The sequence below is a fragment of the Ornithorhynchus anatinus genome, chromosome 16 (assembly GCF_004115215.2).
Source record: "Ornithorhynchus anatinus isolate Pmale09 chromosome 16, mOrnAna1.pri.v4, whole genome shotgun sequence".
In the NCBI taxonomy this organism is placed as follows: domain Eukaryota; kingdom Metazoa; phylum Chordata; class Mammalia; order Monotremata; family Ornithorhynchidae; genus Ornithorhynchus; species Ornithorhynchus anatinus.
Window position 1 is genome coordinate 35,217,081 of NC_041743.1, and position 27,919 is coordinate 35,244,999.

At 57.9% G+C, this 27,919-nt stretch overlaps 1 protein-coding gene across 4 annotated transcripts; it reads left to right on the top strand.

Annotated features, from left to right (window-relative positions):
- Window positions 1-27,283, top strand: LDB1 (LIM domain binding 1). Of its 4 annotated transcripts, none has more exons than XM_029080975.1 (11): window positions 1-373; window positions 19,792-19,894; window positions 20,179-20,223; window positions 20,718-20,793; window positions 20,998-21,100; window positions 21,677-21,849; window positions 22,602-22,724; window positions 23,017-23,103; window positions 23,451-23,574; window positions 24,179-24,327; window positions 24,827-27,283. In XM_029080975.1, exons 1-11 carry the CDS (start codon window positions 349-351, stop codon window positions 25,055-25,057), a joined length of 1,239 nt encoding a protein of 412 aa, XP_028936808.1. In that variant the 5' UTR covers window positions 1-348; the 3' UTR covers window positions 25,058-27,283. The 4 variants fall into 4 exon arrangements, with proteins under 4 accessions (XP_028936808.1, XP_028936810.1, XP_028936809.1 ...); XM_029080977.1 differs by having other exon boundaries at window positions 24,179-24,321; XM_029080976.1 differs by having other exon boundaries at window positions 2-373; window positions 23,020-23,103.
- Window positions 27,284-27,919: the final 636 nt, after the last annotated feature.

The window sequence follows — 27,919 nt, forward strand, 5'->3', positions numbered from 1 at the left end:
AGGAGGAGGAGGAGGCTCAGACGGACAGGCAGGGACACACGGACGGGCCTCGGGCGCGCGCACGCGCGCACACACACACACACACACACAGGGGCGGTCACGCACACGCGCGCACACACAAACACGCGCGCACACGCACCCAGACAGACAGACAGACACAAGCACACACACACACAGAGACGCCCTCTCGCCTCCCGACTGCTCCCCCGCTGCCTGGCCGGGGCCTTTGCCCCTCCCGCTGGTGGGGGTCGGGGGGTCGGGGGTTGCGGGGGGCGAGCTGATGCCCGGACCCTCGGCTGCAGGCTCGGTGACTGTGCGGGGCGGCGGCGGCCGGCCGGGGATGTGAAGATGTCAGTGGGCTGTGCCTGTCCCGGTGAGTCGACCCCCTCGGGTCCCCGATCCGCTCTCCCCCCCTCGTCCCTGCCCCCCCCCATCTCCCCCCTTTGCAAGGATTGGGGGGGTCTTCTTGGGAGCGGGGCTTGCGGGGCGGGGGGCAGGTAAGGGCTCCCTTTGGGAAATACGCAGCCGCCGCTATGGGCTGGATAAATTGGGGAGGGGGGGCAGCAGAGGGGCTGGAGGGGGAGAAAGGAGGGGAGGGGGGATGGATTCCCAGATTCCCAAAACGTAAGCCAATCAGAAGTGCCTCTGGACTTTTGACCCCCCCCCCCCACACACACACCTTCCCCCCCCTTCGGGTCAGGGGAGAGTTCTGATTGGCTGATTTAGATTATTTTCCCTCCCCCCCCCCCACTCCTCCTCATACCTGGAGCACCCCCGGAACTGGAGGGTGACCCCTGGGGCCGGGAGACTGGGCCAAGCCTGGGGGGCTGCCTGTGTCTCTGTTCTCACCCAGGTGACCCCCCACACACTTCCTTGGCTGGGGGCTCCCACCCAGGTAGTTTAGGTGGTTGGAGAGAGTCCCAAGGGCTCTGGGGTGAGTCCTCCCTCATCTGTCTGCCAGCCCTCCAGACCCCATGGGCAACCATTTCCCTATCTGTTGCTTGGCACGACTCCCGCCCCCGGGAGGGGGGCACTGCAAACTGGTGTCTTCTCCCCATACCTGCTGGGGATGGGGCTAATTGGACCCCTGGGTAGCTGGCTCCCCCATCCTATCTGGGTCCCTGGGTAGCAGACTCCCCCTTTCCTTATGGGAAGTGGGGCTGTATGGGACAGGAGGGTGGAAGGCCAAGGGAGGGGAGCCGTAATGACGTGGGAGCTGGCACCCAAGACCCCAATTCGTAGCCCCCCAATGAGTTGAGGAGGGCCTAAATGGGAGTTTAGGAACTAGGGGAAGGAGAAGAAAGAGGAGTGGATGGCAAAACAGAACTGATTGATAGGCATGGACATTTTTGAAGGGCAAGAAGGAGGGACCCTGGTCCCAGATTTATCTCTCTCCTTCCTCTAGGCTGTTGGCTCTATAGCTCTGGTTGCGCCTCCCCCCCCCAAAAACCCAACAAAAACAAAACAACCCAAAACATGATTTCCTCTTGATGTTCAAGGGATCTGTACCCAGTCTCTGTTGGGCAGGAGATGGTCCAGAGTTAGAAGAAAGCCTTGATTCCTTGAGGGTGTGAGGTTGCTGGTCTATTTAGAAGCAGGGAGTGAAAGGACAGCCCCTTCACAGGGGATGAAGGAGGGACGTACTGTAACCTCTGCCCAGGCCAGCTGCCCGCTGCTGTCGAGGAAGGTCCAGGGAAGAATCTGGTTTTGAGAGTGGGGCACTTGGGTAGCTTAAGTCTCAGGAGGTGCATTTTAAGGGAGTCCTGTGGCTTCCCTCCAACTATTCAATAAGTCTCAGACACTGGAAGTGGAGAATCTTCCACCCCAGGAGAAAGTCTTGTTGGGCAGGAGTTGGAGGTGAATGGGGGCCGGAGGGGGTGAGGGGGCACACAGCATGGCCTAGTGGAAAGAGCATGGGTCTGAGAGTCAGAGGACCTGGGGTCTGTCACTTGCCTGCTGTGTGACTTTGGGTCTATCACTTAACTTCTCTGTGTGTCAATTTCCTCATCTCTAAAATGGGGATTACATACCTGTTATCCCTCTCCTCTAGACTGTGAGCCTCATGTGGGATAGGAACTGTGTCCAACTGATTATCTTGTATACCACATAGGCACTTAATTTCTACTGTTATTATTATTATTATTACTATGTTGCCTGAGATAGAGACTTCCAGCAACTGGATAGGGCTAGGGGTGTGTGGGTCAGTGAGGGGCTTTGGAGGGTCTCAAGACTCCTCCCCCTGTCCATGGATGTCTATTGATAAATCCATCAAATGGGTCCTGGGGTCTATGCTGGGATGGGGCCAGGATGGCATTCTTGGGGAGGGTGTCTGGGGACATGTGAAGCTGAGTAATTGCCCTCTAGGGGGTGGGGGCTAGCAGACCTGTGTCTGGGGAAGAAATAAGGGGCGGAACCCCTCCCTCTCTCCCCATCCCTCCTCCTCCTTCCCTTTCCCTCTCCCTCTCCCTGGCCTCTTAGAGAAGTGGGGGTGAGCAGCTGTTCCCAGCTCTGGCCCTCTGAATCTCCCCATCCCTTATGCCCCTGTGAACTTTGAGGATGGGTTAAGGTCCTAAGAGCCTCTCCCCACCCCTCCTAAACTGTCTCTACCTCTAAGGTGTCCCGTCCCCCGCCCCCAATCCTTTCCCAGCCCCTCTGCCGTCTCCCAGTGCCTCTCCCTCAGTCCCCTCCTCCTCTGTCTCCTCCTCCATCTCCCTCTGGAAGCTGCCAGCTCGATGCTTCCTCAAGCAGAAAGTCATGTGACTCTACTCCAAGCCAGGCCAAACATTTAAAGCGCCCGTGTGCCTGCCTGCCTGCCTGCCTACCCAAGCGGGGTTGGGAGGTCTAGGGGAGGAAAGGGCAGAGGGACTGGACCCTTAGAGGGCAGGGAGGCCAACGGAAATGCTTGATTGTGATTTGGGGATTTGAGGGGCCGAAGGGGACAGTGACAAGGCTGTTAGGATGAGAGGAGGAGGAGGGGCTGGAGTCAAGGGAGGGCAGAAGAACTGGGGTACACTAGATGGAGGGGAATGGACTTTAGGAGGACTGGGGTTTTGCGGGGGGAGGAGAGAGGATCCTGGGAAGAATGGTGTGGGGAGTTAGGTGCTAAAAGGAGAGGGCCAGCGATACAGTTCATTGGAGGGAGAGAAATAGCAGTTGAGGGTCCTGGGGTGAAACGCGGGGACTGGGTATGTGGGCGGTGAGGAGCAGGGGCTGTCTCCCCCCACCCCCGGGAAATGAGGGAGGACTGTGATGGTTCGGGGGGACAGAGACCAAGAGGAAGGTCAGTTTGAACCTGGTGGGGTCAGAGGGGCATAAGTGAGGGTGGCGAGAGATTGAAAGATCGAGAGATTCGAAATGCAGAATCTGTTTGCCTCCCAACTCCCTTGACACTACCCCCGGCTCACTCCGCTCCCCTCAACCAGGCTCAAGCCCTTCCCTTGTGGTGGAGGGGAGGAGGGGTTGCCCTCTCTGCCCGGGTATCCAGAGATGGCCCCCTCCCCAACCCCCGTCTTCCACCCTCTTGCCTGTTTATCAGAAAACATAGCACACAGGCCCCTTGGCTGCCTGCCAGGCCCTGCCTAGCCTGCTACCGTTGCTCTAACCTGGAGGCGTGCCCCCCCCGCCACCCCTCCTTGCTCCATGCCCCCCTTTCCAAACACTGTGGCAGTTGGCACCAACATGCCCTCATCCCAGCTGGGGAGTCCAAGCTCCCCATTCTCCTTCCAGGCCCAGGCCCGGAGGAGGGGTTGAAGGGTCTCCCAGATTCCTTCCCAGTTCTCTGGGCTCACCGCCAGCCTACTCCTCAGCCTGGGTCAGCCTGGGCTCCCCTCCCCCACCCGAACGACCCGGCCCCTGCAGTTCCCTTTCTACTCTCCATCTTCATCCCCCCACTAACATCATTTGGGGAAAAATGAAACTCAGAACAGAGTAGAGGGGTTGGGACAGGGAAAGGGATAAATCTAGGACTCTGAGCTCCCATTCGGAGCTTGATCTGCTGGGCCTCAAAGTACGATCTGGGGATTGGATGGAGGGAGTGGGGGAGGGAGGGAAGAAGGGAGAGAAGGAGGAAGCTTTTATGGCATCTCAGGTTTAAAGGCTAGTGCTGGGGGGCCTGGGTGTAGAAGATGGACTGGCCTGGACTGGCTGGATTGGAGGGTGGGCTGTCCTCAGTCTCTTTCCTGATGCCAAGCCCCTCACTTCTTACATCCTGGTCCTGAGTATGCATTTATTTATAAATTATATATTATACATTATTTATTTTAATGTCTGTCTCCCCATCTAGACTGTAAGCTTGTCATAGGCAGGGAATTTGTCTACCAACTTGAATGTATTGTCCTCTCCCAAGCGTTTGGTACAGTGCTCTGCACACAGTAAGCTCTCCGTAAACAGCATTGATGATGATGATGGTCCCCTCTTGATCTCTTCCTTCCCTCCCCGTCTTCCACCTCTATCTCTCCCAGCCCCCAAGGTAGGAGAACTTGGAGGAAAAGTCTGCAGGAGCCTGAGCCTGAGGGGATGGTAGGGCCGGGGCAGGGGGAGGGAAATGGAATAGTTCCCAGGTAAGTTCTCAGGCTGAGGGGTCCAGATTCCTGTTTGGTCCGGCTCATCTCTGGAACGGAACAGGGGACTCCCTGCCCCATGGCTATTCTCTTTGGAGCCTCAGTGCTGGTGGCAGGCTCTTACCCACTGCTTGGTTTGGTGCCCAGAATGGAAAGCCACATCTCATCCATGAGCATATTTGGCAAGTCCATGTGGCACTCCTGTGGGGGTTGGGGGTGATGAACTGTAGAGACACCTCATCTTAGGGATTCTTCATTCACCCTCCCCACCACTCAGGACAGGAGGGGTCAAGAGTGACCATCTTCCTGCCAGCACTGCCTTCAATCAATCAATCAATCAATAGGTTCTTGGGAGAATATAACAGAGTAAATAGACAAAATCCCTGTCCTCAAAGAGTTTACAATCTAGCCGGAGCTCCCGATCTAGCAGGATTTTACAATCTGGCGGGACTACCTGGACTTCCAGGTCAACAGCTCCTCTCCAAGGCTGGGCAGCCTCTGCCCCAGGATCACTTGGGTCCCCTTCCGCAGGAGACTGTCCCACTCTCAGAAGGAATGGGTCCTTCCTTGCACAGGGAGGGAGAGACATCAGATGCGTCATCAGCATCTGGGGCCTGGAGGAAGGCCGGTATTAAGCTGAGACTGCAGCAGAAGTAATGGGGTTTAGATTTTCCATAGAGAAAAGGAGATGTTGGCATGGACAAGCCAGAGTGTCTCCATCCCTGGAGATCTCTTAAAGGCAGGACACAATTCTGACTGGGCTAGAGTGAGGCCTCTTTGGATCAGCCACTTGTGTTTATTGAGTACTTACTGTGTGCAGAGCACTGTGCTAAGCACTTGGGAGTGTACGATATAACAGTATAACAGACACATTCATCGTCCACAATGAGTTTACAGTCTAGAGGGCCTGGCACAGGGGGATGGATGAGTTGACCTGGAAAGGATCCTCATCTTGTCGAATGAGGGCAGCAGTGGTTCCAGGTGAGAGAGTTAGTTTCCCCCTTTCTATTTGGGATTGGGGGAGATGGTGGGGTGGGGGACTCTGTGCCCAGTCCCATTTGAAATGCTGCCTCCGTTGCTCGGTGGCTCAGTTCCTGGGGTGGAGCAGAGAGGGACTTGGTGGAGAGCATGCTGGCTGAAGGCTGGGAGATGCCGGGAGGTGTTGGGGGATGCTGGGGGCAAGTTCAGAGCAGGAGCAGCAACTACCAACAGTGGGCCCTGGGTCAGTGCCCACATGGTTAAAGGGGTGGGATGGGGAAGAGTCTCCCTTGAGGCCAATTGGGATTAGCAGAAAGCCACAGGTGGGATTGGGGGTGCCAGTTAGATGTTGGGGACCACTAGCCTTGGTCTGGGTGTGTTCTTCTCCCTTGGATGCCTAAGGATTAGGAGATCAGGGTGTTAAACAAGGACAGGGTGGGGGTCAGGGGGCAAACTTGCCCCTGGGAAGGATGGGAAGGTGGTTTGGCACTTCAAGAAGGGGAGAAGGAGGGCAGTTGGGGTGGAGGGTTTTCTATAGAAACGTTAAGACCTTGTTTCCCCTCTCCTCAAGAACCTCCAGTGGTTGCCCATCCACCTCTGTAGCAAACAGAAACTCCTCACCATTGCCTTTAAAGCACTTAGTCGCCTTGTCCCCTCCTAACTCACTTGGGTATTCTCCTACTACAGGCCAGCCCCCACACTTTGCTCCTCTAATGTTAACCTTCTCATTGTGCCTCGATTTCGTCTATCTCCTCACCAACCTCCTGCTTCTGCTTCGCCCACGTCCTGCTTCTGGCCTGGCATGCCCTCCCTCCTCATATCCGACAGACACTGACTTCCCCCCACCTCTTCAAAGCCTTATTGAAGGGACATCTCCTCCAAGAAGCCTTCCCTGACTAAGCCCTCCTTTCCTCTTTCCCTACTTGCTTCTGCATCACCCTGACTTGCTCGCTTTAATCATTCCCCCCTCCCAGCCCCACAGTACTTATGTCCAAACCTGCAATTTATTTGTTAATGTCTGTCTCACCCTCTAGACCGTGAGCTCGTTGTGGACAGCGAATGTGTCTGTTAGATTGTACTCTCCCAAGCACTCAGTACAGTGCTTTGCACTCAGTAAGTGCTCAGTAAATACAACTGACTGACTGAGTGATTGACTGGAAGGGGGAAGCCTGGCCGCCCAGACAACCCATGTGTTCTCCAAGAGAGAGGAGGAGCGGGGATGAGCCTGAGCTGGGCAAGTGGGAAAGGGAACTGAGGTGGGCTGTGTGATGGATAGATGGAGTGCCTGACGGATAGATGGGGTGGAGGGCCCGGCCAGGAAGTCGGTGGCTGGTAACGAGTGGTCTTCCTGGCTGGAAACCGTCTTCCTGGCTGGAAACGAGTGGTCGCAAGGAATCGGCTAGGCAGGGAAAGGGTTAAGCAGGGAGGTGATTAAGAAGGAGGTGGATTGGATCAGGCAGGGAGGAGGGAGAGGGCACAGCGGGGAGGAGGGAGAGGGCACAGCGGGGAGGAGGGAGAGGGCACAGCATCTACGCATGGTGGCCGTGGTGGCAGGATGCCAGGGGTAGGGGGAGGCCGTGCGAAGACAAAGGAGAGGTGTGTGAGAGCACTGAGGAAGTGGCATCAGGGCTGCCCAGGGGGCTGGGTAGGAGCTCACTCCGGTGGGGGACATAGTCCCCCAAGCCTTTGTGTGGGTGCAGGAGGGGCGTCAACACAGATGCCTAGGAGTCCTCCTGCATGTGTGGACAGCACTGCCTCCTGCTGGGTCGGACTGGTTGCTGCCACTCGTTTGCTGGCCCTTTCAGAGCCCCCCCCTGCTCCCATGGCTGCCCTGGGCCTCTCCTGACCAGTGGCTGGATCAGCATCATCCCAACAGCCCCCATCACCGCTCCCCTTGGGTTCATCTCAGACTCCCTTCTCCTCCTCCTCGTCTCTATTGCTCTCGGCCTCCCTGTCCCTCTGACTCTCTAGTGCTCTTGGCTTCCCTGTGTCTCTGCCTCTCTGTTGCTCTGAGGCCCCCCCGAACCTCGGCCTCTTGCCTGTCTTCCCCAAGCTTGGTGTCTGTGATTGTGCTCCCAGCCCGCCGTCACCCCTCCCCTGATCTGTGACTAGCAGGGCATCGCTGCCGGCGGGGGCAGGAGGAGGGCAAGGCGGAGGATCCTGCTTCCCAGCTGCCCACGGTACCATGTGCTGCCCTCCCCAGGGGCTGGACCAGTGCGTCACAGCTCGACGGAGAGTGTTTTGCTGCCATGTTCTCCCTGGGCTACGGAGCAAGGACTCCTTTGCCCCGGAGACATCCGCATATAGGGACAGTGAAGCTGGTGGGGAAGGAGGGGGTCCCCAGGGCCCCAAAACAGAGAACTGAATCCCCAGAGGAGAATTGCCCCAATCTACCTCCCCTGGCTTCTTCACCCTGTGGCGGCTAGGACCAAGGCCAATCCTTTTGGGCCACTACCTATGGGACCATGCACACCAGGGGAGCCCGAAGTCCAGTCGTTCCCAAACCAAGTCTGAGGGGTGACGGGTGTCCCCACCTGCTCTGGGGCTGCTGGGAGGAAAGAGGCGTCTAATAGCCGTTTGTCTTCTTGACTTCCAGACCTCTGGCACTGGTCAAGGGCCAGGTGATCTCTCTCTCTCCTTTTCTTTCTTGCTCTTTTCAGCTACTGCTGAGTTCACGCCCAGCCCACTACATTCTCCTCAGACCCAGGCCCCCTCAACCTTCCTACTTAGCCAAAGCCCACCTCCTCCTAGCATTATTCCAAGATTAACCCTACAGGGCTCTGGTTTTGAGTGTCCAATGCAATAGATGGGAGGTTTCTGTTTTCCTACTTTTTAATTTTTTTTTTATATGTTTAAGTGATATTGGCCATTTGTATCCTGATCTTTGGCCTGTGTATTAGAGGCCTACACTCAGGGCGCTGTTGGCCTGGTTTTACAATTGACGGTTCAGCTTTCAGCTCATCTATCCCCTGTTACACATGTGGTACTGGATGCTTTTACAACTGCTTTAAAAATTTTCAACACCAAGCCTTTCTCCACTGCGGCTCCTGCCACCAAGTTCCGTGACTTTGACGTGATGCCCCAATTCACCCAGATCTGGGAAGGGGTCGCACAGGTTCTGGAACACGTAGGGGTGGAAGGGACCCCCAGACCAGGCAAATGTTCTAGGATTGGGTGAAATCACGTTATGCTACTTGCCCGGCATGATGCATTTGATGTCACATAGATCTTCTTGTCTGGAATTCTTAAGTGCTGTTGGTGGCTACCCTGCCTACCCATACTGGATGGTGGAAGAGCCAGGTGGGCTGAGCCCTAGGTGGGAGTCAGTGCCTGTGTTCTCCCTGTGCTGGGCCACAGATCTAGAGCCTGGCCACTCCATCCCAGCACCAGCTCTTGTCAGAGCCCTGAACCAGGCTGGAAGGCAGCAGGGGCCAAATCAGAAGTGGGGCCGACCAGCTTCTAGGGGCACAACCACACCTGCAGGATGTCTCCCAGGGCTGTTGAGAGGGAAACAGTCGAAACTTGGGTAGATGGAGCGGGGTAAGGTAAGTGTACTATAGGCTCTCTGTAGACTGTAAGGTCATGTGGGCAGGGAATGAATCTACCAACTCTGTACTCCCCCAAACGCTTAGTAAAATACTCTGCACACAGTAAGTGCTCAGTAAATACGATTGATGGATTGATTGATTCATTTCTTGGCCTGGACCCTCTAACAGCTTGGGGGAGGCTTTTGGGGACCTCTCCAAACCAGGCTGGCTTTGGCTCGATGCCTAGGACAAGTGGTTCCAGCCCCCACAAAGCTCTGCCTCTGGGCACTTGCCCCACACCTGTGCCCAGAGTCCATCTCTGCACATTGGACAGCCCAAGGCACACGCTCACATTTACACCTATACAATACCTGGAAATTCTTTCTTTCTTTTTTTTTTTTTTGGATGGTATTTGTTAAGCATTTACTGTGTGTCAAGCATTCTTCTAAACAATGAGGTAAATATAAGTTAATCAGACTGGATACGCTACCTGTCCCACTTGGAGCTCACAGCCTAAGTAGGAGAGAGAAAAGGTATTGAATCCCCATTTTGCAGTTGAGGAAACTGAGGCACAGAGAAATTATGTAACTTGCTTAAGGTCACATCACAGGCAAATGGCGGAGCTGGGATTAGAACCCGGGTCCTCTGGCTCCCAGACCTCTGTTTTATCCAGTGAGCCACACTGCTTCCCCCAGAGGGATAACATATGGGCATCATATGGGAAGCACATCGTCAATGGTATTTATTGAGCACTTACTGTCTACAAAGCACTGAACTAAGTGTCTGGGAGAATTCAGTACAATAGAGTTGGTAGTCACGTTCCCTGCTCATGGTTGTGTTTGCTTGGATTCGAACAATGGAGAGAAGGATGCTGGGCTGGACCCAGTCTTCACTTTGGGCTAGGTCTGGTGGGGGACTGCAGGATGGCAGCCAGCCTGCTGATGGACAAGAAATGTTCTGGACCTAAACTGAAAGTGAGACTGGGCCTCGCCTTTCAGGGCGCTGCTAGGGATGCAAGCTCATTATTGGCAGGGGATCGTGTCTACTAGTTCTGTTGTATTGTACTCTCCCAAGCGCTTAGAATAGCGCTCCGCACGTAGTAAGTGATCAATAGTTGATTGATTTTTTTCCCCCTAACACATGTTTCTGGGCTACTGGGACTACCAGTCCTAGCAGTCGGTGGAGCGGGTATGAAGGAACGCCCAGGCTCACATCTGGTTTGGGCACATCTGGTCCAGCTTGGACCAGGACAAGACTCAGATCTCACGGACTTGGGCTCTTCTCAGGCTGGGCCTTGGCCAGTACCAGGGTGGGGCCAGGCTGTGAGTTTCGAGTGCATGTAAAACTTTCTTTTGCATCCAATGAGCTCTACTGATTGAGTGACAGCCTGGATTAATCCGATATGGTCAGGGTGTAGACTGCGTGGTGAGGATTGTAGTGGACAGTTGAGGTGGGCTGCATGCAGTTGGAGTGTTTATTATATGATCATGGTGTGCTGACTATAGTGTTGGGAGTACAGTGTAATGGGGGGGGGGGGCATACTCCATTGTCAAGGTATATATTATGCAGTTGAGGAGCATATAGTGGTCAAGTTGGGTTTACTGTGTGGTTGGGTGTGTATTTAACTGATGGGGTGTGAGTCATATGGTTGCCTGCTGTATGACCTTAGGCAAGTCACTTAACTTCTCTGTGCCTCAGTTCCCTCATTTGCAAAATGAGAATTCCATACATATTCTCCCTCCTACTTAGACTGTGAGCCCTATGTGGGACCTCATTATGTTGTTTCTACCCCAACACTTAGTACAGTACTTGAGATACATAGTAAGCACTTAGTAATGCCACAGTGATGATGATTATATTGTTTCAGTGATGTAAATGAGTGAAAGTTTACTGTGAGCCATGTCATCTTTGTAAACTCCCCTCTGGTCTGTAAGCTCCATATAGGCAGGGATCATGTCTACCAACTCTATGATTTTGTATTCTTCCAAGTGCTTAATATAGTGTTCCACATACAGTAAACACTCCATAAATGCCATTGATTGGTTAACTATATTGGACATATTTATATTTGTGATATAGTCTAATGTGTACTGTATAGATGGAGAAGTATTACTCTCTGACTGGAATGTATATTGAATGACTGGGGGAGGAAACTATGTGGGGAGCACATATGGTAGGATGCATAGTACATAAGAGAATGTGGTTTGGTGTGGGGGTGAAGGGGTGGGCTGGATTGAAGGTGCTTTCTGTCCTGCTGCAGAGATCTGTGTGTGTTCAGGTGCACATGCATGTGCAGTGTGTGCATATGCTCCCTCATCTGTGCATATGTATATGAGCATACAGTATTTGCGTATGTGCTTAGAAGCTCAAAGATTCCACCTTCTTTCTGCCCCCAGGGGCTGGTCCAGCCCTTTCCAGCTGCTGGGGGAGTGGGTAGGGGAGGCAGTGTAAGAGTGTCTGCCTGAGGCTTCAGCCACAAGAGCCTGCTTCTCTGTTCCCCAGTTTAGTTTGGGAGGGGATGGGGGGGATTTTTAATTCATTCAGTTATATTTATTGAGTGCTCATGGTGTGCAGAGCATTGTATTAAGAGCTTGGGAGAGTCCAATACAACAATAAACAGACACATTCCCTGCCCACAACGAACTTACAGTCTAGAGGGGGAGAGGCAGATGTTAATATAAATAAATTACAGATATGTATCTAAGTGCTGTGGGGCTGGGAGGGGGTAAGAACAAAGGGAGCAAGTCAGGGCCACGCAAAAGAGAGTGGGAGAAGAGGAAAGGGGGGTGCTTATCCAGTCCAGAGCTCTTTCCACTCCAGCTGCACCCCCACCTTGTCTGTGGTCAGAAGGGAGAACTGATTGGGGGGGTGGGGGAGAGAGTGTGAGGGGTTTAAATCCCTTCCTCAAATAGGAAAACTGGGGAAAGGCAAAAGCAGAACTTAGGACCCTGATTCCCAGCTCTTAGCTAACCCCCCCCCCCAAGTCAAGGTGGTATTTATGCAGAGTTGTCTTTGCAAATGTCTCTCTTGGAGAATCCAGGGAGAGTTTCTCCAGCTCCCCTCAGAGCCCTCTAACCTCCCTCCCCCCGAACCCAGAAGATAGTAGAGAGTCAGTTTTGTAACAGATTCACTCTCAGTGCTTCTGGATTTCCCAGACTCTAAACAGAGCAAGAGTAAGTGACACTGTCCAATTGCAGGAGGATCTGGGGGTCGGGTTCCAGGCCCAGCAAATTTAAGCTCCCTGGGGTAAGGCCTAGGGTGGACATGTCCAGTCTAGGCCCCAGGAGCGTCTGGATCATTCCCGGGATGGGCCCTCGGACGCCAGGAATGGCTGGATCATTCCCAGGATGGGGCATTCCCAGGATGGGGCCTCAGACCCTGGGATCTGCTGGATCATCCCCGGGATGGGCCCTCAGATCCCAGGAATGGCCAGACCATTACCAGGATGGGCCCGCAGGTCCCAGTCCCAGGAATGGCCGGATCATTCCCGGGACAGGCCCTCAGACCCCGGAAAACAGGCAGCTCCCTCACCCTGGCCACCTGCCTGAGTCCAGCGGAGTCCGGGGATGGGGGAGGAGTCAGGAGTCCGTCCGCCTTCGCCCCTCACACCCGGGGACCCAACCCATCCCAACCCACCCACCCACCCCGCTCCCTACCTGCCGGACCCCTCCGGCCTTCTGCCCACCTCCTTCTCCCACCCCCTCCGTCCCGTCTCCTCCCGACTCTTGTTTCTCCCTCTCCGGTCCTCTCTTTGTCGCCGCGCTGTCCTCCCCTCCCCGCTGTCTCTCTCTTTTGTTTTTCTCAGCCCCGTAGGTAGGTCCCTCCCCCTTCCTCTTTCATGTGAGAGGAGGCCGAGCCCGGGGAGCCCGAGGGGAGGGGAAAGGACCGGAGGGCGTTGCAGAGGCGGGCCCAGCTCGGAGGGAGAGACGGAGAAAGAGAAATAGGAGAGAGAAGGGAGGGAGAGAAACAGGAGAGAGAGACAAGGGAGGGAGAGAAACAGAAGAGGGAGACGGGGGAGAGAAGGGAAGGGAGAGAGAGAGAGTGAGGCGGGCGTGTGTGAGAGTGTTGTGTGTGTGTTGTGTGTGTGTGTGTTGTGTGTACAGAAGCTGTGAGACTCCTACCCCTACCGAGGCCTGCAGACACTATCGGCGGCGGGCGCGAGGAGGAGGGGAGGAGGAGGAGGAGAGCAAGAGAAGAAGGAGGAGGAGAGGAGGAGGAGAGCAAGAGAAGGAGGAGGAGGAGAGCAGGAGGAGGAGGAGAGCAAGAGGAGGAGAAGAGGAGCGGAGTGGGGAGAGCAGAGCAGAGCAGAAGAGGAGCGGAGCAGCCATTGTTCAGGGGAAACCCTGCAAACAAAGAGAGCGCTTCTCTCCCCTTCGGCCGCCCTGCCGCCCCCGCCCCTCCCCGGCCCCCGGCCCGCGGCCCCCGGCCCAAGCTCCCGGCCCCCATTTTAACTTTTCCACCTCCTCCTCCGCCGCCGCTTTTGTGATCTCTCTTCCCCCCTCTCTGTGTGTCTCTTCCCCCCATGGGTGGGTGGGCGCCGGGCCCGGGAGGGAAATGAGACTGTGAGTTAGGCGCCCCCCGCCCAGGGCCCCGGCCCCCTCCCCGCGGAGCCCCCCTCCTCCCCGGCGCCCGGCCCGCGCCCCGCTTCTCCCAGGTAAGGCCCTGCGCGAGGGGCTGTGCGGGGCTGGAGGGGGGCGGACTTGGGGGGACCCTCAACCGGGGAGGAGGGGGGGAGACTGTGTGGGCCGTGCTGGGGCGGCCGCCCGGAGGAAAGTCCGGCCTGTCCGGCCCGGCCAGCTGGGGGTGAGGGCCCGGCCGGGAACGGCCTGCTACTGTTGCTGTGCTGTTGCTGCTGCTGCCCTGTGCAGGACAGCGGGCAAGCAGCTGGGGCTCAGGCCACCCACCAGGTGGGGGAGGCCCGGTGGGTCCCCACTGTCAGCCCTCCTGCTGCCCTTCCCGTGGATCCGGGTCTAGACACCCCCCCATACACCCCGCGGGACACCCCTTTCTCCTCGCCCCTCTCCTCCCCACCCTCCCTGCAGATTTCTGGAGCCACCGTGCAGGGCCCCGGCAGCGGCAAAGTTTTCCGGTCTTTGCGCTGCTCTCTCTCCCTCACTTCCTCTGCCTCCCTTGGGGCCTAACCCGCCCCCCCTAGACTCACTCTTTTCCTCCCTGAAGCCCCCGGGGACAGGCTCCCCCCCCCTTATGTTCCCCCCCATCTCCTACTGTGGGGTGGGTTGTGTTGAGGAGGGTGGTGATTGGGGTAGGGGGATGCTTTGGATTGAGTTTGGCAAGTGAGACAAGACCCCCTGACAGGTGTCCAGAAGGCTTCCCCAACTCCCCAGCAGTTCCATTCTCCCCGATACCTCTATCTCCTACCCTAGCCCGCCCTGCCCTGTCTCCAGCCGAAGGCTCTATTTGTTGGCACAAAAATGTGGTCTTCGGGTCAGTTTGGGTTTAGGTCCCCATCACACCAGTCTCTCTGTGTCACCTGCCCCTGCCTCTCCCAAAGCCCTCTCTGAAGAGATTTCCCTGTTCTTGTAGAGAGCATATACCCCAGTTTGGCTGTGCTCAACCTGGAGTTGTGAATGGGGTAGAAAGGCAAGAGGCAGGGACTACTTGTGGAACTCCTCACTGGGTGGCTCCAGAACCCTGGTGGACTGAGAGTATCTGGCAGGGGATAGACACCTGCTTTGCTGAGCTGGGGCAATGGGCTTTTTTCCCCCAGACAGCCCAGAGGCGAGGGAGGGGCCCTGAGGACCCCACCAGAGGTTGGGCAGAGTGGACAGAGCCAGGAGACACCCAGTAGTTACATAGCTTAAAGAATCAGAGTTCGGGATGGGTTTGGATGTTAATGTCCTATAGAGTGGGGGAGCGGGGGGGAGGGATAGATTTCAGACTTGCTCTGTTCCCCAACCTCAAGAGCCCTGCTTATTGCACTGAAAGGGAAATGAAGGCCCAGAGGTAACCGGGGACCCTGGAGCCCAGTTCTTCCTCTTCCTGCATTTTCCCCACAGCCCCTGTGCAACTGAATCCCATTGAAAGGGACCCTTACCCGCACACTCCATCTGCCCAGGGAGGGAGTAGCTGGGTGGTGGGGAGAAACCAATGAGGTTTTTTTTATTTGTTTTATGGTGTTTGTTAAGCCCTTACTGTGTGCCGGGCACTGTACTAAGCACTTGGGTAGATGCAAGTTGATCAGGTTGGACACAGTCCCTCTCTCACAGTCTCTGTAATCCCCATTTTACAGATGACGTAACTGAGGCCCAGAGAAATGAAGTGACATGCCCAAGGTCACACAGCAGACAAATGGGCTGAGCTGGGATTAGGACCCAGGTCCTTCTGACTCCCAGGCCCATGATCTATCCTCTAGGCCATGCTTCCTACTCCCCCTTTCCCTGTCGAACCTAGGCTCCCGGAACCAGCTTTGGAATGGGAGGATGAGGAGAGACCTGGCCTGCCCTTGTTGCACCCCGTCAGTCTCTGCCTAGGTGGGCTCACCACAAGACCCCTGGGGAGGGGAGTTAGAAGGCCTCCAAGGGACCCAGGACCTCCTCTGCCTCTGAATGAGGAGCGTGGGGGGCAGCCCTGCAGTGCCATGTCTTTGCTCCGGCAGAGGGCCCAGAAGTGAGGGCCTGGGTTGTCTACAGGCTGCTGGGGGGAGGTTAGAGTGGCTCCCTGCCCTCTCTTCTCTCAGTGTCCCGGGGCCTTGGAAAGACAAGGGGCTGGGAAACAGTGAAAATCCCAGCAAGAGGTGCTGGGGCCTTTTCCCTGCCCTGCTCCATTACACCGAGGGCCCATATGGGGCAGAGAAAACTGGGAATCCAGGCCCCCCACTGACCAGTTCTGCCAGGCAGGCAGGTGGTTGGGTCACTGACCTTGTTACTCCTAGGCTGGGCTGGTTTCTAACACTTGTAACCCAACTTCTGCGGAGAAGTCAGGAGTCCTGGGCGGGAATTGGCATGTGGGAGCGTGTAAGTAGGGTATGTGTGCGGGGGCGGCCCCTTCCCCCACCCCCCCATGCCATGCTTCCTCCCTGAGGGACCCGGTTCCACCCCTCGTGTGGGTCAGGCACATGGGCGGGCATGTTGGGGCGAGCTGGAGGAAGGGAGGGGAGGAGGAGGAGGAGGAGTGGCAGGGCGGGTTCTCTGGGCACTGTGGAGACGGAGGGACCTGGAATGGATGGGACCTGCTTCTGCCTGTTCCTGGGGGAGAGGTAGAGTTCACATTAGAGTGGCCTCTCCCTGGGCATCAGGCATTCAGCCTCTGGAGAGGGCCTGAGGGGACGGGGAGGAGAAGGGGAAAGAACCTAGATGCAGAACACTCCTGCCACCCACCCCCCACCTCCAGAAATGGGGGTAACTGGGAAGGAGGGGGCGGGGGCTGGGAGAGCTAGGGCCGAAGTGAGGAAGGCCACAGACCTTCCCCTGTCTCCAGAAGGGCCGTCAGGGAGGACGAGGAAATCAGGAGAGGGGGATCCCTCCTTGGGGAGGTTGCCTCTGGGCCTCAGTTTCTCCCTCTGCCCTTCCCGAGTGCACAGATAGTCGTCGGAACCCCCAGCCCAATTCTGGGACAGCAGAAGTGGGTGGAGGGCTCAGGCCAGGGCAGAGGGACTGACCTTTGGCCACTGCTCTCCAAGCTCTGGTCTGTTCAGACTGTAGGAGCCCTCAGCCTTGGCCAGGACCAGTGGCTGTGAGAACGCAAGTCCAGCAGACCAGAGAGCTGGAACTGCACGTGTAAGAGCCTGGCCCACATAGGGCATTCAGGCCTAGACACAGGCCCACACTCTGAGGGTTTGGCAGGGCCAAGCTAAGCTCCAGATTTTCCACCCCTATGGGGCTGGGAGGAGAGGAAGCTGGGGAGCTCTCCGCTGCTGGTCCGCTCTCCAACATGGAGGGGTGGGTTGTGTCTCTCCCCCCGCAACCCCCACCGCCGTGTAGGAAGCTCGAAGCTCCTCCTTTCCCCTGGCTCACTTCTTCACCAGGTCGGAAAGGGACTGGGCCCAGGATGAGGGGCTGGGTTGGGAAGAAAGGCAGCTCTCAACACCTGCTTCCCTTCCCTATTTCCTCTGAGAAATAAGGAGTGGAACTGACTCCCTTCCCTCCTTTACCTCCCAGCACTGTTCCCTGGGCTCCCAGGCAGGGCCCTGGGGCTGAGCCAGGTGAGTCAGTTTCCCCTCTTTGGCAGGGGCCCTCCTTTGTCTGCTTTGCCCCTACGACCCCTCTCCCGGGGCCAGGGATTTGGCAGAGTTCACTAAAGGGTGCTACCTCTTCCCTCCCACTTACTTCCCCCCTTCCTTCCTCCCTCCCTCCATCCCTCTCCCCAGGCTGGGAATCAGTGGCCCCAGGGTCTCTGTCCAGGAGAGGAGAGGGGATTCCCTGCCCCAAAGGTATATGGGGGAGGAGAGTGGGGAGGCCAGGGAGGGAACTTGTGGGAGAAATTCAGATTAATTTGCTCTTCTCCCTCAACTGCACGGAGATTTACAGACCCTGGTTCCCCTCCCCTTCTCTCTCCCAGCTGTGACCCTCACCCAAGAGGGAGCAGGAGCTGGGAAAGGCCCCCGAGGTGGGGAGGAGGCAGGGGAGAGTTTCCTCACTCCTTGTCTCCCTCCTTCTTCCTTCTGCCTGTCTTCACAGCCCCAGACAGCCATTTCCTGGGCCATGGCAGAGTGGGATGGGGGGACAGAAGGTGGGGCCCAACATACATGTCCAAGGCAGTTCTGGGGCCAGGCTGGGAACCCAGTCTCTGTCTCCCCCGCACCCTAATTCCCTGTACTGTCTCAATATGCCTCCTTCTCATGCCGGCTCTTGCCCCCGACCCCGCCTTGCCCAACTGCCAGGTGATTGTGTTGCTCCTCAGTGCTTGCCCCCTGCCTGCCCCTTCTCCCTCTTCCGGTAAGTCGATAGCTATTTGATGGCTACTAGAGGGGACCAGAGGTCCAGGCAGAGTTTGGTTTGGACTCTGGAGAGCCCCCAGGCCCCACCACCAGGGGCGAGGCTGCTGGGGATGGGCGGGTGGTGGGCCTGCGGTTCTGGGAGCCAGAGTTCTGGGCACAAGCTCCTGCTGCTTGGGGGAGGGGGACCCTCCCCACTTGCCCCCCACCCCCTGCCTGGCCACCTCCTCCCTCTTCACCCCTCATGGGATTTTCCGAGGGAGATCTTTATTGCTCCCTGGGAGAAGGGGAATGGACTAACTTCTGTTGTGGTGATGGGGGGTTGGGGGCAGGGAGAGGGGCCCGGCAGGACTGATAAGGAAAAGGTCCCTCGTGGGTGGTTGGGGGAGGGGGCTAGGCTCTGAGTATCTCAAAGCTGGAGCGCAGGGACTGGGTTGGGCCGGGCCTTCCTCAGACCCCTCCCTGAGCCTGCCTTTCGCCCACTCACCCCTGGTATCTGATGGGGAGGACCCTGGGAGAGGCTCCTGGACTGCTGCTTATCATTGTCCCCTTCCTCACCAGCAGCCCGCCACCTCCGCCCCTGGGGGCAGAGGGCCAGGGGCGGATTCCCTGCCCCTCCAAACTCTGAGCTGGTGCCACTGGGGAAGGCGGGCGGCTTCCTCCCCCTTGGACCCACCTCTCTGCCGGAGCCATACCGAAAGGAGCTGTGACTTTTTCAGGCATGGCTGTGCCAGGGGAAAGAAGAGAAAGTTTGGGGGGCGGTGTTGGAGCTGAAAATTTTCTCCTTTTTCATTTGTGAATATTTATATAAGATCATAGGGAGAGTGGGAAATACGCAGACATGAATGTCGCCTCTCTGTCTTCCCTCCTCTCTCTATCTCTCACCCACCCCTCCCCTCTCTGCTCCCTTCCTCCCCCCACATTCTCCGCCCTCCCCGGAAACACCTCAGCCACGTTCCCCTCCTCCCCACAGGACTTGTGCTCTGGGCTATTGGGGGTGGGGAGGGGGGCTGACACACACCGGAAGTAAGGGGAGGTCGAGCCCGTGTGGGTATCCGTGTGGGTGCTCATGTGGGGGCCCGTGTCGGATGATGAGCATGACGGGCCTCAGCTCTTCCTGGCTGATTCTCTCCCCACCTTCCCCCCTTCCTCCCATGCCCACCACCCTGTGCGGTTGGGGGAAGTGACCCCACTCCTTGGGGGTGAGGGGGTGGCATCTGGCCAAACCTCACCCAAATTCCCCTCCTGCTCCCTCTTTTCTGCCCCCACAGGAGCTCCCAATGCAGGGGAGGGAGGAGTAGGTGGTCCTGGGTCCCCTCCCTGGGGATGGGAGTTGGGGGAGAGGGGGATGTTGAGCTGCTTGGGGAGGTGGCGGCTCTTGGGCTAGAAACAGAGGCAGCAGATGGGGCCCGTGGGGGAGGGGAGCCGGGCAGACCCCGTCCATCAGGCACCTGTCATAGGAAGGGGGAGGGGAGGCATTAGGAGGGTCAGCTGGACCCTCCCCCATGCTGTTGCTTTTGCTGCCGTGCAAGGTTGGGATTGTAGGGGGAAGGGCTGTCTCGGGGTGGGAGGGAAGAAGAGTGGAAAGGTCACGGTTTGGCCAGAGTCCCAGCCAGAGCATTGGCTGGGGGGGGAGGGTTGCCTGGGTTCTCCCCCTGCCCAGAGTGGGAGGGCTGCCCGGCTGGGGCCCCATCTTTATGTGCGCTGGGCATTGAGGGACTGGGGTCCATCTACAGTCCCCAGAGGTGTGGGAGGGTGGAGAAAGGATTCTGGAGGGGATGGGCTCGACAGCAGCTCAGCCCGACCCCCTCCCCACTCCCCCCTTTTCTCCCAGGCTGTTCCTCCAAGTCGTTCAAGCTGTACTCTCCAAAGGAGCCCCCCAACGGCAACGCCTTCCCCCCCTTCCACCCCGGCACCATGCTGGATCGGGATGTGGGGTGAGTCTGCTGGGAGCCCCCGGACTCTTTTCGTGGCCCAATCTGTTCCCCGTTGTTCCCAAGCGCCCAAGTCCCCCACCACCCATCATCCCCTGACCCAGTCCTGACTGGTGGGCTCCCCTGGCTCAACCACCTGCAGTAATTCCACCTCAGCCCCGGTGGGGAAAGGAGGTGTGTGTGTGTGTGTGGAGGGATATGGGTCAAGAGTGGGAGAAGCAAGCCCCACCTCTTCCTTCTTTCATCCATTCTCTCTTAACCTCCTCACTGACTCCCTCTCTCCTCAGCCCAACCCCCATGTACCCGCCGACCTACCTGGAGCCTGGGATCGGGTAAGCGGCCTGTGAGGGGGCATGCAGAGAGCGGTAACAGATATGGGGGGCAGCGGGCATGGGAGCAGAATGGGGCCGGTTTGGTCTGAGACGTCCAGGCTTCCCCTCAGCTCTCCCACCACTCCCTTGCCTTAGAGCTAATCAAGGTGGAGTAGAGAGGAAGCTGCTCCCGGCCCACTGGGAGGGAGGGAGGAAGGAGCTCCTTGTGGGCAGGGAACGTGTCTACCCACTGTGTTGTACTTCGCAAGTGCTTAGTACAGTGTTCTGCCCACAGTAAGTGCTCAATAAATATGATCTATCAGTTGATTAATTGAGACAACACTGACTCCGTGCAGTCTGGAGATTCGGGTTGGAGTGAACTCTGGGAACCGAGGGCAGAAGAACCCTGGGAATCCAGGGTACTCTCCCCCTCCCTTCCTTCACCGCCATCCTCCCTATCTGTTGCCCCTCCCTCCCATCTCCGTGACCCCCCAATGGCCCCATTCTACCTGCAGGAGGCACACGCCGTATGGTAACCAGACCGACTACAGGATATTTGAACTCAACAAGCGGCTGCAAAACTGGACAGAGGTGTGTGGCGAGGTGCTCCGGGAGGTTGGAGGGGAAATGGAGTCACCTGGGGAGGACCCCTGGGGACAGAATCAGTTTGCAGGGACAAGAAGAGGCGACTCTACACCTTGGGCCACATGGGGAGTCCCCTGGACTCCTCCCCCAGGGAATTGGATGATCATCTTCCATTTCCTTGACCTTCCTACCGTTCTTCCCCCCAACCAGGAGTGTGACAATCTGTGGTGGGATGCCTTCACAACTGAGTTCTTTGAGGATGATGCCATGTTGACCATCACCTTCTGCCTGGAGGATGGACCAAAGAGATATAGTGAGTGCTGTCCCACCTTCCCCACCCCCCGCCCCATGCACATACACTCATTCACTCTCTTTCCCCGCCCCTTGCATCTGGGCTACTTGGTTGGGTAGTTTGCAGGGGTGTGTGGCCAGTCCCTGCAGGGAGGAAGCCAAGAGGGAGAAGGGCCTAGTTGTAGATGGGGCGTCCCTTGGTGACCCAAACATACCTGTGTTCTGTTGAGTCCAAGGACCCAGGGATGGAGGGAAGTTCTGGGTCCTTCCCCTCACAGGTCCTGATGACAGGGATCCCCTGGGGGCTCGAAGCGTGACCAAACCCCAGGCCCATGGCATTACTACCTGGGCCTCTGGGCTGCTGTGGGAATCCAGAGTCCACCTGTCAGGAGCTCTGACAGGATTCCCTGCCTTTGCTGCCCTTGGGACTAGACCCTTCCATGGAGCCCAGGTCTGTTTTTCTCCAACTGGATCCGGTGAGCTAACACTGGGGCAGGACCGGCCGGAGGCAAAGGTGACAAGATGTGGGGGTGGTCGGGTTCCTCCACTTCCCGCAACTGGTTGTCCTCTGAACTACTGTCTGGTCTTCCCCCAACAGCGATTGGCCGGACCCTGATCCCACGCTACTTCCGCAGCATCTTTGAAGGAGGCGCCACAGAACTCTACTATGTGCTGAAACACCCCAAGGAGGCTTTCCACAGCAATTTTGTGTCCCTGGACTGTGACCAGTGCAGCATGGTGACCCAGCATGGCAAGCCCATGTTCACCCAGGTAGCCGGATTGGGGGCTAAAGGGAGGCACAGGGCTGATGGTGGGCACTGAAGGTGTGCGGAGGTAGGCTGAGTGGAGCCTGGGAGGGAAGAGCAGGTCTTTTATCCCCATTTTACAGATGAGGAAACTGAGGCCCAGAGAAGTCAAGTGACACTTCCCTGAGGGGTCACACAACCGGCCAGTGGCCTAACTGAGGACTAGGACCTGGGTCTCCTGACCCCCAGACCCAGGCTCTTTCCAGGAGGCTATGCTGCCTCTGAGGGAGTAGTAGGCCATGTTGCTGCCAAGGGGACTCGGAGGGTAAAAGGAGTGTCTGTCTGTGGGAGAGTGCAAAGCACCCTATCGGACTCCAAGCACGCCTGCTTGGCCTCCAGTAGCTTAGAGTGTACCTGGAAAGACAGGGTCAACAAAAATGGAAAACACAAGAGGATAAAATCAGTAATGCCAATCTAAACAGATAGATCCGAAGGTGGGCTGAGGTGGCTGACAGAATGGCATAAGAAAGTGGTGAGGGGTTAATCGGGGCAGGCTTCCTGCAGGAGGTAGCTTTTAAGGAAGGGTTTGAAGAAGGGGAAAGCTGTGGTTTAACAGAGGTAAATGAGCCTGAGATGGGAAAGGAGAGACAGACACAGACAGGAGGTGGAAGAGTTGGAGCTGGGGGGTAGCAGGAGAAGGGAGCAGATGGATAAGAGGGAGCCCACCGATGGGAAGCCTCTAAGCTGACGGTCGGGGCCTTTGTCCCCCACAAGCAGGTGTGCGTGGAGGGCCGGCTGTACTTGGAGTTCCTGTTTGACGACATGATGCGGATAAAGACCTGGCACTTCAGTATCCGGCAGCACCGCGAGCTCATCCCCCGTAGCATCCTGGCCATGCACGTGCGTGCCCAGTGGAGGACTGGGGGGATGCCTGGGGGGGGGCCCATGCTAGGCCCAGAGAGTGCCACAAAGGAAGCTGGGCCCCAGGTTATGGGCCAGGGATGGTGGCCAGGAACTGGTTGTTTCTCCTTGAGGTCACAATTCTTCCTCTCCCCTTCTCCTAGTCCTGACTTGGGAGTGGGAAGGGGGGTGTAGGGAGGGAGGGAAACAGTGTGTTGGGGGGCGGTTTCTATGTTGTATTCTGTGTTGCGTGGGGGTTCTGGGGTCTGAAGAGCAATTTCTCTCCCGTCAGCAGGCCCAGGATCCCCAGATGCTGGACCAGTTATCCAAGAATATCACACGGTGCGGACTCTCCAACTCCACACTCAACTACCTCCGAGTGAGTCTTCCCGGTCCCTCCCCTGGGCAGGGTGTCTCCCCACCCCCTTGATTGAGTCCCCAGAGAGAAACCTGGGGAGGGGATCTTCAGGCCTTTGTTCCAATCTCCATATTTCTCAGCTGAGTTGGGGGGTTTCGTTGGGGAGCAAGGCCGTCTATCCAGGAGGTGTCTAGGAGGCCCTCTGCCCTGATCAATCAATGGTATTTGAGTGCTTACTGTGTGCAGGGCACTGTACTAAGTACTTGGAAGGGTACAATACAATACAATAAGCTAGTAGACACTTTCTCTGCCCACAACGAACTTACAGCCTAGAGGATGACCTTTTACCTCCTTCCCCCCCCCCCCAGCTCTGTGTAATCCTAGAGCCCATGCAAGAGCTCATGTCCCGGCACAAGACATACAGCCTCAGCCCCCGCGACTGCCTCAAGACCTGCCTGTTCCAGAAGTGGCAGCGCATGGTCGCTCCCCCTGGTGAGACGCCCCTTCTGGGACCCCGATCCTTCCCTCGGGCCATCCTTTGGGCTAACGGGGGCGGGGGTCAAGGCCGGGGGCGGAGTCAGAGTCAAGGTTGACGTTGAGGTTGAAGTCAGTGTTGGGGCTGAGGTTGGGGGGTTAGGGTCGGTGTCAGGGTCAGGGTTGATGTTGGGGGTTGAAGTCAATGTTGGGGCTGAGCTCGGGGGTCAGACTCAGTGTCGGGGTGGGATCGGGGTTGAAGTTGGGGTTGAAGTCAGCGTGGGGACTGAGGTTGGGGGTTGGGGTTGAAGCTGGGTTTGGAGTCAGTGTCAGGTCTACGGTTGGGGTCAGGGGTCGGGGTGGAGTCTGGTTTGGGACTGGGGATGGGGCCGCCTCCGGGGTTGGGGATGGGCTTCCAGCCAGGGGCCAGAGCCCGGGACCACCTGGCTGGGGGGCCGGGGGAAGCAGGGCAGCAGCCAGCGGGAAAGGTGGTCTGTCCTGAGGCGCAACATCCCAGACCGGACAGAGCGCTGATGCTTCCCCTCCCCCCTTAACCCTGAGTCACGGCCTCTCCCTCCCCTCCTGCTTCCTCCCCGTCCCCCTCCCTTCCCCCCTCCCCCAGCCGAGCCCGCCCGGCAGCAGCCCAGCAAGCGCCGGAAACGGAAGATGTCGGGAGGCAGCACCATGAGCTCCGGGGGCGGCAACGCCAACAACAGCAACAGTAAGAAGAAAAGTCCAGCCAGCACCTTCGCGCTCTCCAGTCAGGTACCTGTAAGCATCCCGTCTTCCTTCTCTCTTCTTGCTGACGTGCCCCCGCCACCACCGTGGCCACCACGCCTCCCCCCTGCCACCTGCCCAGGTTCCCAGCCACCCCTTCTCAGCCCCAGTCGGCCAGCTCGGTCAGGGCCGCCTCTGCCTCATGCTCTTTCCCCTGGTCCACCCAAAGCCACCCAGCTGCTTCAGGGAGAGGTGGCCGACTGCCAGAGGTAGTCAGCTACCCTCTAGTCCACCCACTCCCGAAGCTCATGAAGTTCTCCCTCATCCCAGTGCAGACACTGGTGGGTGGACATTGGGGAGGGGAGAGGCACAGGCTGGAGGAGGCCAGAAAGGTCGCACTAGTTACCGTCTCTCCTGGATTGGGAAAACTTCCCGCCAGGTGACGTCTCGTGGGGTCCCCTGTGTTGGTGGGGGTGGGGAGGCTGTGGAGGGGTTGGCGGGGTGGGGGGTCACCACTGCCTGGATTATGTTCCCGGCCCTCCTCCTCTTTCAGGATGTGATGGTGGTGGGGGAGCCGACCCTGATGGGGGGGGAGTTCGGGGACGAGGACGAACGGCTGATCACCCGCTTGGAGAACACGCAATTCGACGCGGCCAACGGGCTGGACGATGAGGACAGCTTCAACAACTCGCCCGCCCTGGGCGCCAACAGCCCCTGGAACAGCAAGCCGCCCTCCAGCCAGGAAAGCAAGTCCGAGAACCCCACGTCGCAGGCTTCGCAGTGAGGCCGCCCCCGGCCCCGGCGAGCCCGCGGGAGAGAGGAAGAGGAATCAAAAGAACTGAGCGGAAACCGATCTACCTGGAAACAGGAGGGGGAGTCGGGACTGAAAGGTGCCAGGGGGTGGCCGGGTGGGTCCCTGGGGGGCCCTGAGGGACCCCCGGTGCCCCCGACCGTGGGGCCGCTGTGGCTGCCAGGGCCTGGCTTCTCCCGGTCCTCTGCCGCCACTGCTGCCAGCCCTGGAGAGAGGTTGCCACAGCTGAGCTCCAGCAGCCCTGAGCCCCCAGCGGCTTCTCCACCAAGGGGCCCGGCCCCCCACGCCCCCTACATCCTGCTCTCCTGCCCCCCTAGCCAGAGCCCACGGGCGCCACCCACAGAGGGGCTGCCCATTGAGACTTGGGTCAGGGGCGGGCGGGGCTGAGCCTCTGCTGCCCTCTCACCTCTTCCCCTCCCACAGGGACTCTGAGCTTCTCTCCCCCCTTTTGCAGTTCCTGTCAGGAGGGTAGAGGGTGATCCAGGTCAAACTGCGGCGGGGAGGGTATGGGAGACCCCTTCTTGGTGTTGGCAGCTGAGGAGCTAAGTTCCCCTTCGCATCTCCCTCCCCAGGTTCCCAGCTCCTGAAACCTCTGACTTCTCTCTCTCTCTCTCTCTCTCTCTCTCTCTCTCTCTCTCTCCCCTCCCTCTCTCTTTTTTAAAATAATAATAATAAAAACATAAGTTTAAAAAAAAAATCTACCCCCACTCCACCCGCCCTGCATTCCTCCTGCCCCCTCCTTCCTCCCACCCGTTTGGGTTTCCTGTGGCCCCTGGTGGGCGGGTTGGGGGGAGGGGGTGGGCCAGGTCCCTGTTTTCTACAATTCAGAGCTTCAGACCATTTTCCTTTTTGGTCCACGGGAAGGGGGCGGGGGCAGACGCCGGGATGGGGTAGGGCTGGTGGAGTCCCCCTCTGACCACCCACTCCCCGCCCCCGCCCCAGTGTAAAACTTGTGTGCTGTTACCCCCCTCCCTCCCCCAGCCCCCAGCTCTACCCTCCTCCCACCACCGCTTGGGTTTGTGTCCCTCGTGCTTGTAAATCTCCACACCGTAGAAGACCATGTGTATTATACTGACCTCTGACCTTTCAATGTGTTCCGCTAGAGCAGCTGTGTTCGGGGAGCCCTCCACCCCCCCACCCCCCCAGGGCCTCAGTGGGGAAGGGGCATTGATTGCCGGTCACACGGTAGGAGCGGGCCTGGCTCCCCTGCCCCTCTGGCCCCGGCCCTGCAATGCGGGGGGTGGGCCGGGGCGGTGGGGGTCCACTCGTGTTTGTCTCCGTATTTCTTTTTGAGTTGAGTTTCATCCCCCGTGTGTTAGGGCTAGTGGAGAAGGGGCTCTGTGTGGCTTCTCCCCACAGGGTCAAGAGGTGTTGTTCGTGGGCCTCCCACTTGCCTAGCCACCCCCTCCGGGGCAGAAATAGGGCCGGTGGGCCTGGTGCCGTCCCTCGTTGTGCCCGCCCATAGGCTGCAAGGGACCCAGGGAGCCTCATTCCGGGTGGCCTCTTGTGACCACTAGGGGGAGCCCCGGCATCGCCTCTCTGCCCGCGGTTCCTGTGTCCAGGCAAATGGAGCTACTGGGAGATTTGGGGGAGAGGTGAGGAGGGGTCTAGGTGTATCCCCAAGGAGAAGACAATGGAAAGTCGTTGCCCTTGGGTTCCGGTTAGGGCTTGCAGGACCCCTTGTTGCTCCAGAACTTCCTTCTGTAGCGCTCAGAGCCAGGTGGGGGAGAGAGGGAGGGGAAGGAGTGGGATCCTGGTGGCTTCCCAGGCCGAGGCTCTGCGTCCTTCTCTGAACTGGGGCTAGTCCCTGATGCCAGCACCTTCCTCTGCCCTGTTTCAGGACTCTTCTCCACACTGCCCCTCCCCGCCATCCCATTCCCACCCCCGTCCTCTCCTCTGCTCTCTCCCAGAGCCCAGGAGAGACCCTCAGCTAAACGGTCCACCACCCTCCCCCGGCTCCACATCACCCCTCCCCAGCTCCCCAGGCAATGTAAGGTGGACTAGGGGGCTCATTTCCCTGGTCTCCCCCAGTCCCATCAGGGCCAGAATGAGCAGGGGTTGGAAGGTACAGGCAGGCAGAGGTAGTTGGAGGGTGCTCCCCCCACCCCCCTGTGATGCCTCTTTTTTTTTTTTTTGCATAGTTTGTGCCATTTCGGAGTCATGTATGGTACCAATAAATGACTTTTTGGTTTGACGCTGTCCCTGTCTGCTTATTTGGGTTCATGACTTGCCCTCCACCAACTTCCTAATGCAGCCCCAATCCTTTCACTGGTAGTCCGAGGCCCAGCCGGTAACATAGCGGGTAAGTGTGATTCATGGGATGGAGACAAGGGCTTTGCTTGGGTGAGAGGGTCAATTCTCCGGCCTAGGAGGGCCGCCTTGCTGTCTCTCCAGCTTCTGCCTTGCTGTATTGGCTGTTGAGATCTTGGAGACAGCTTCATCCTGCTCCCTTCACCCCCCGCCCTCTATGGAAATTAAATCCCGGGGCCAGTACGGGCCCACTTTCCACAGCCACCATCCAGCAGCCACAGGCTAGCTCAGCTCTGCTGCTTCAGGCTGTTGGGGGAGGTCAGGAGGCCTTAGGTGGTGCCAATTAGGGGACACAGAAGACCTGAAAACCAAGGCTGGCACAGGGACTAGTGAGTCTCTGTCCCCCATCCCTTCCTGCCCTCTCCAAGTCTGCACCTGAGCCTGCGTGACTGAGAGCAGGAGAGTCCGACTAGCAGGGGTCTCAGCAATTGGGGTTGATGTGAGGTGGGGGGTAGCAGGGTGGTTGTGCTGCCAGTCCCTTACAGAACTGCAGGAAGCCGCTCGGCTGGTCTGCGATTCTCATGT

What these genes read in the sequence shown, in the direction of transcription:
- LDB1 (XM_029080975.1), top strand. Translation starts at nt 349, where the DNA reads ATGTCAGTGGGCTGTGCCTGTCCCG. An exon ending in ATGCTGGATCGGGATGTGGG is followed by an intron (nt 19,895 to 20,178) that starts GTGAGTCTGCTG and finishes CTCTCTCCTCAG; the next exon opens with CCCAACCCCCATGTACCCGC. An exon ending in GCGCATGGTCGCTCCCCCTG is followed by an intron (nt 23,575 to 24,178) that starts GTGAGACGCCCC and finishes CCCCTCCCCCAG; the next exon opens with CCGAGCCCGCCCGGCAGCAG.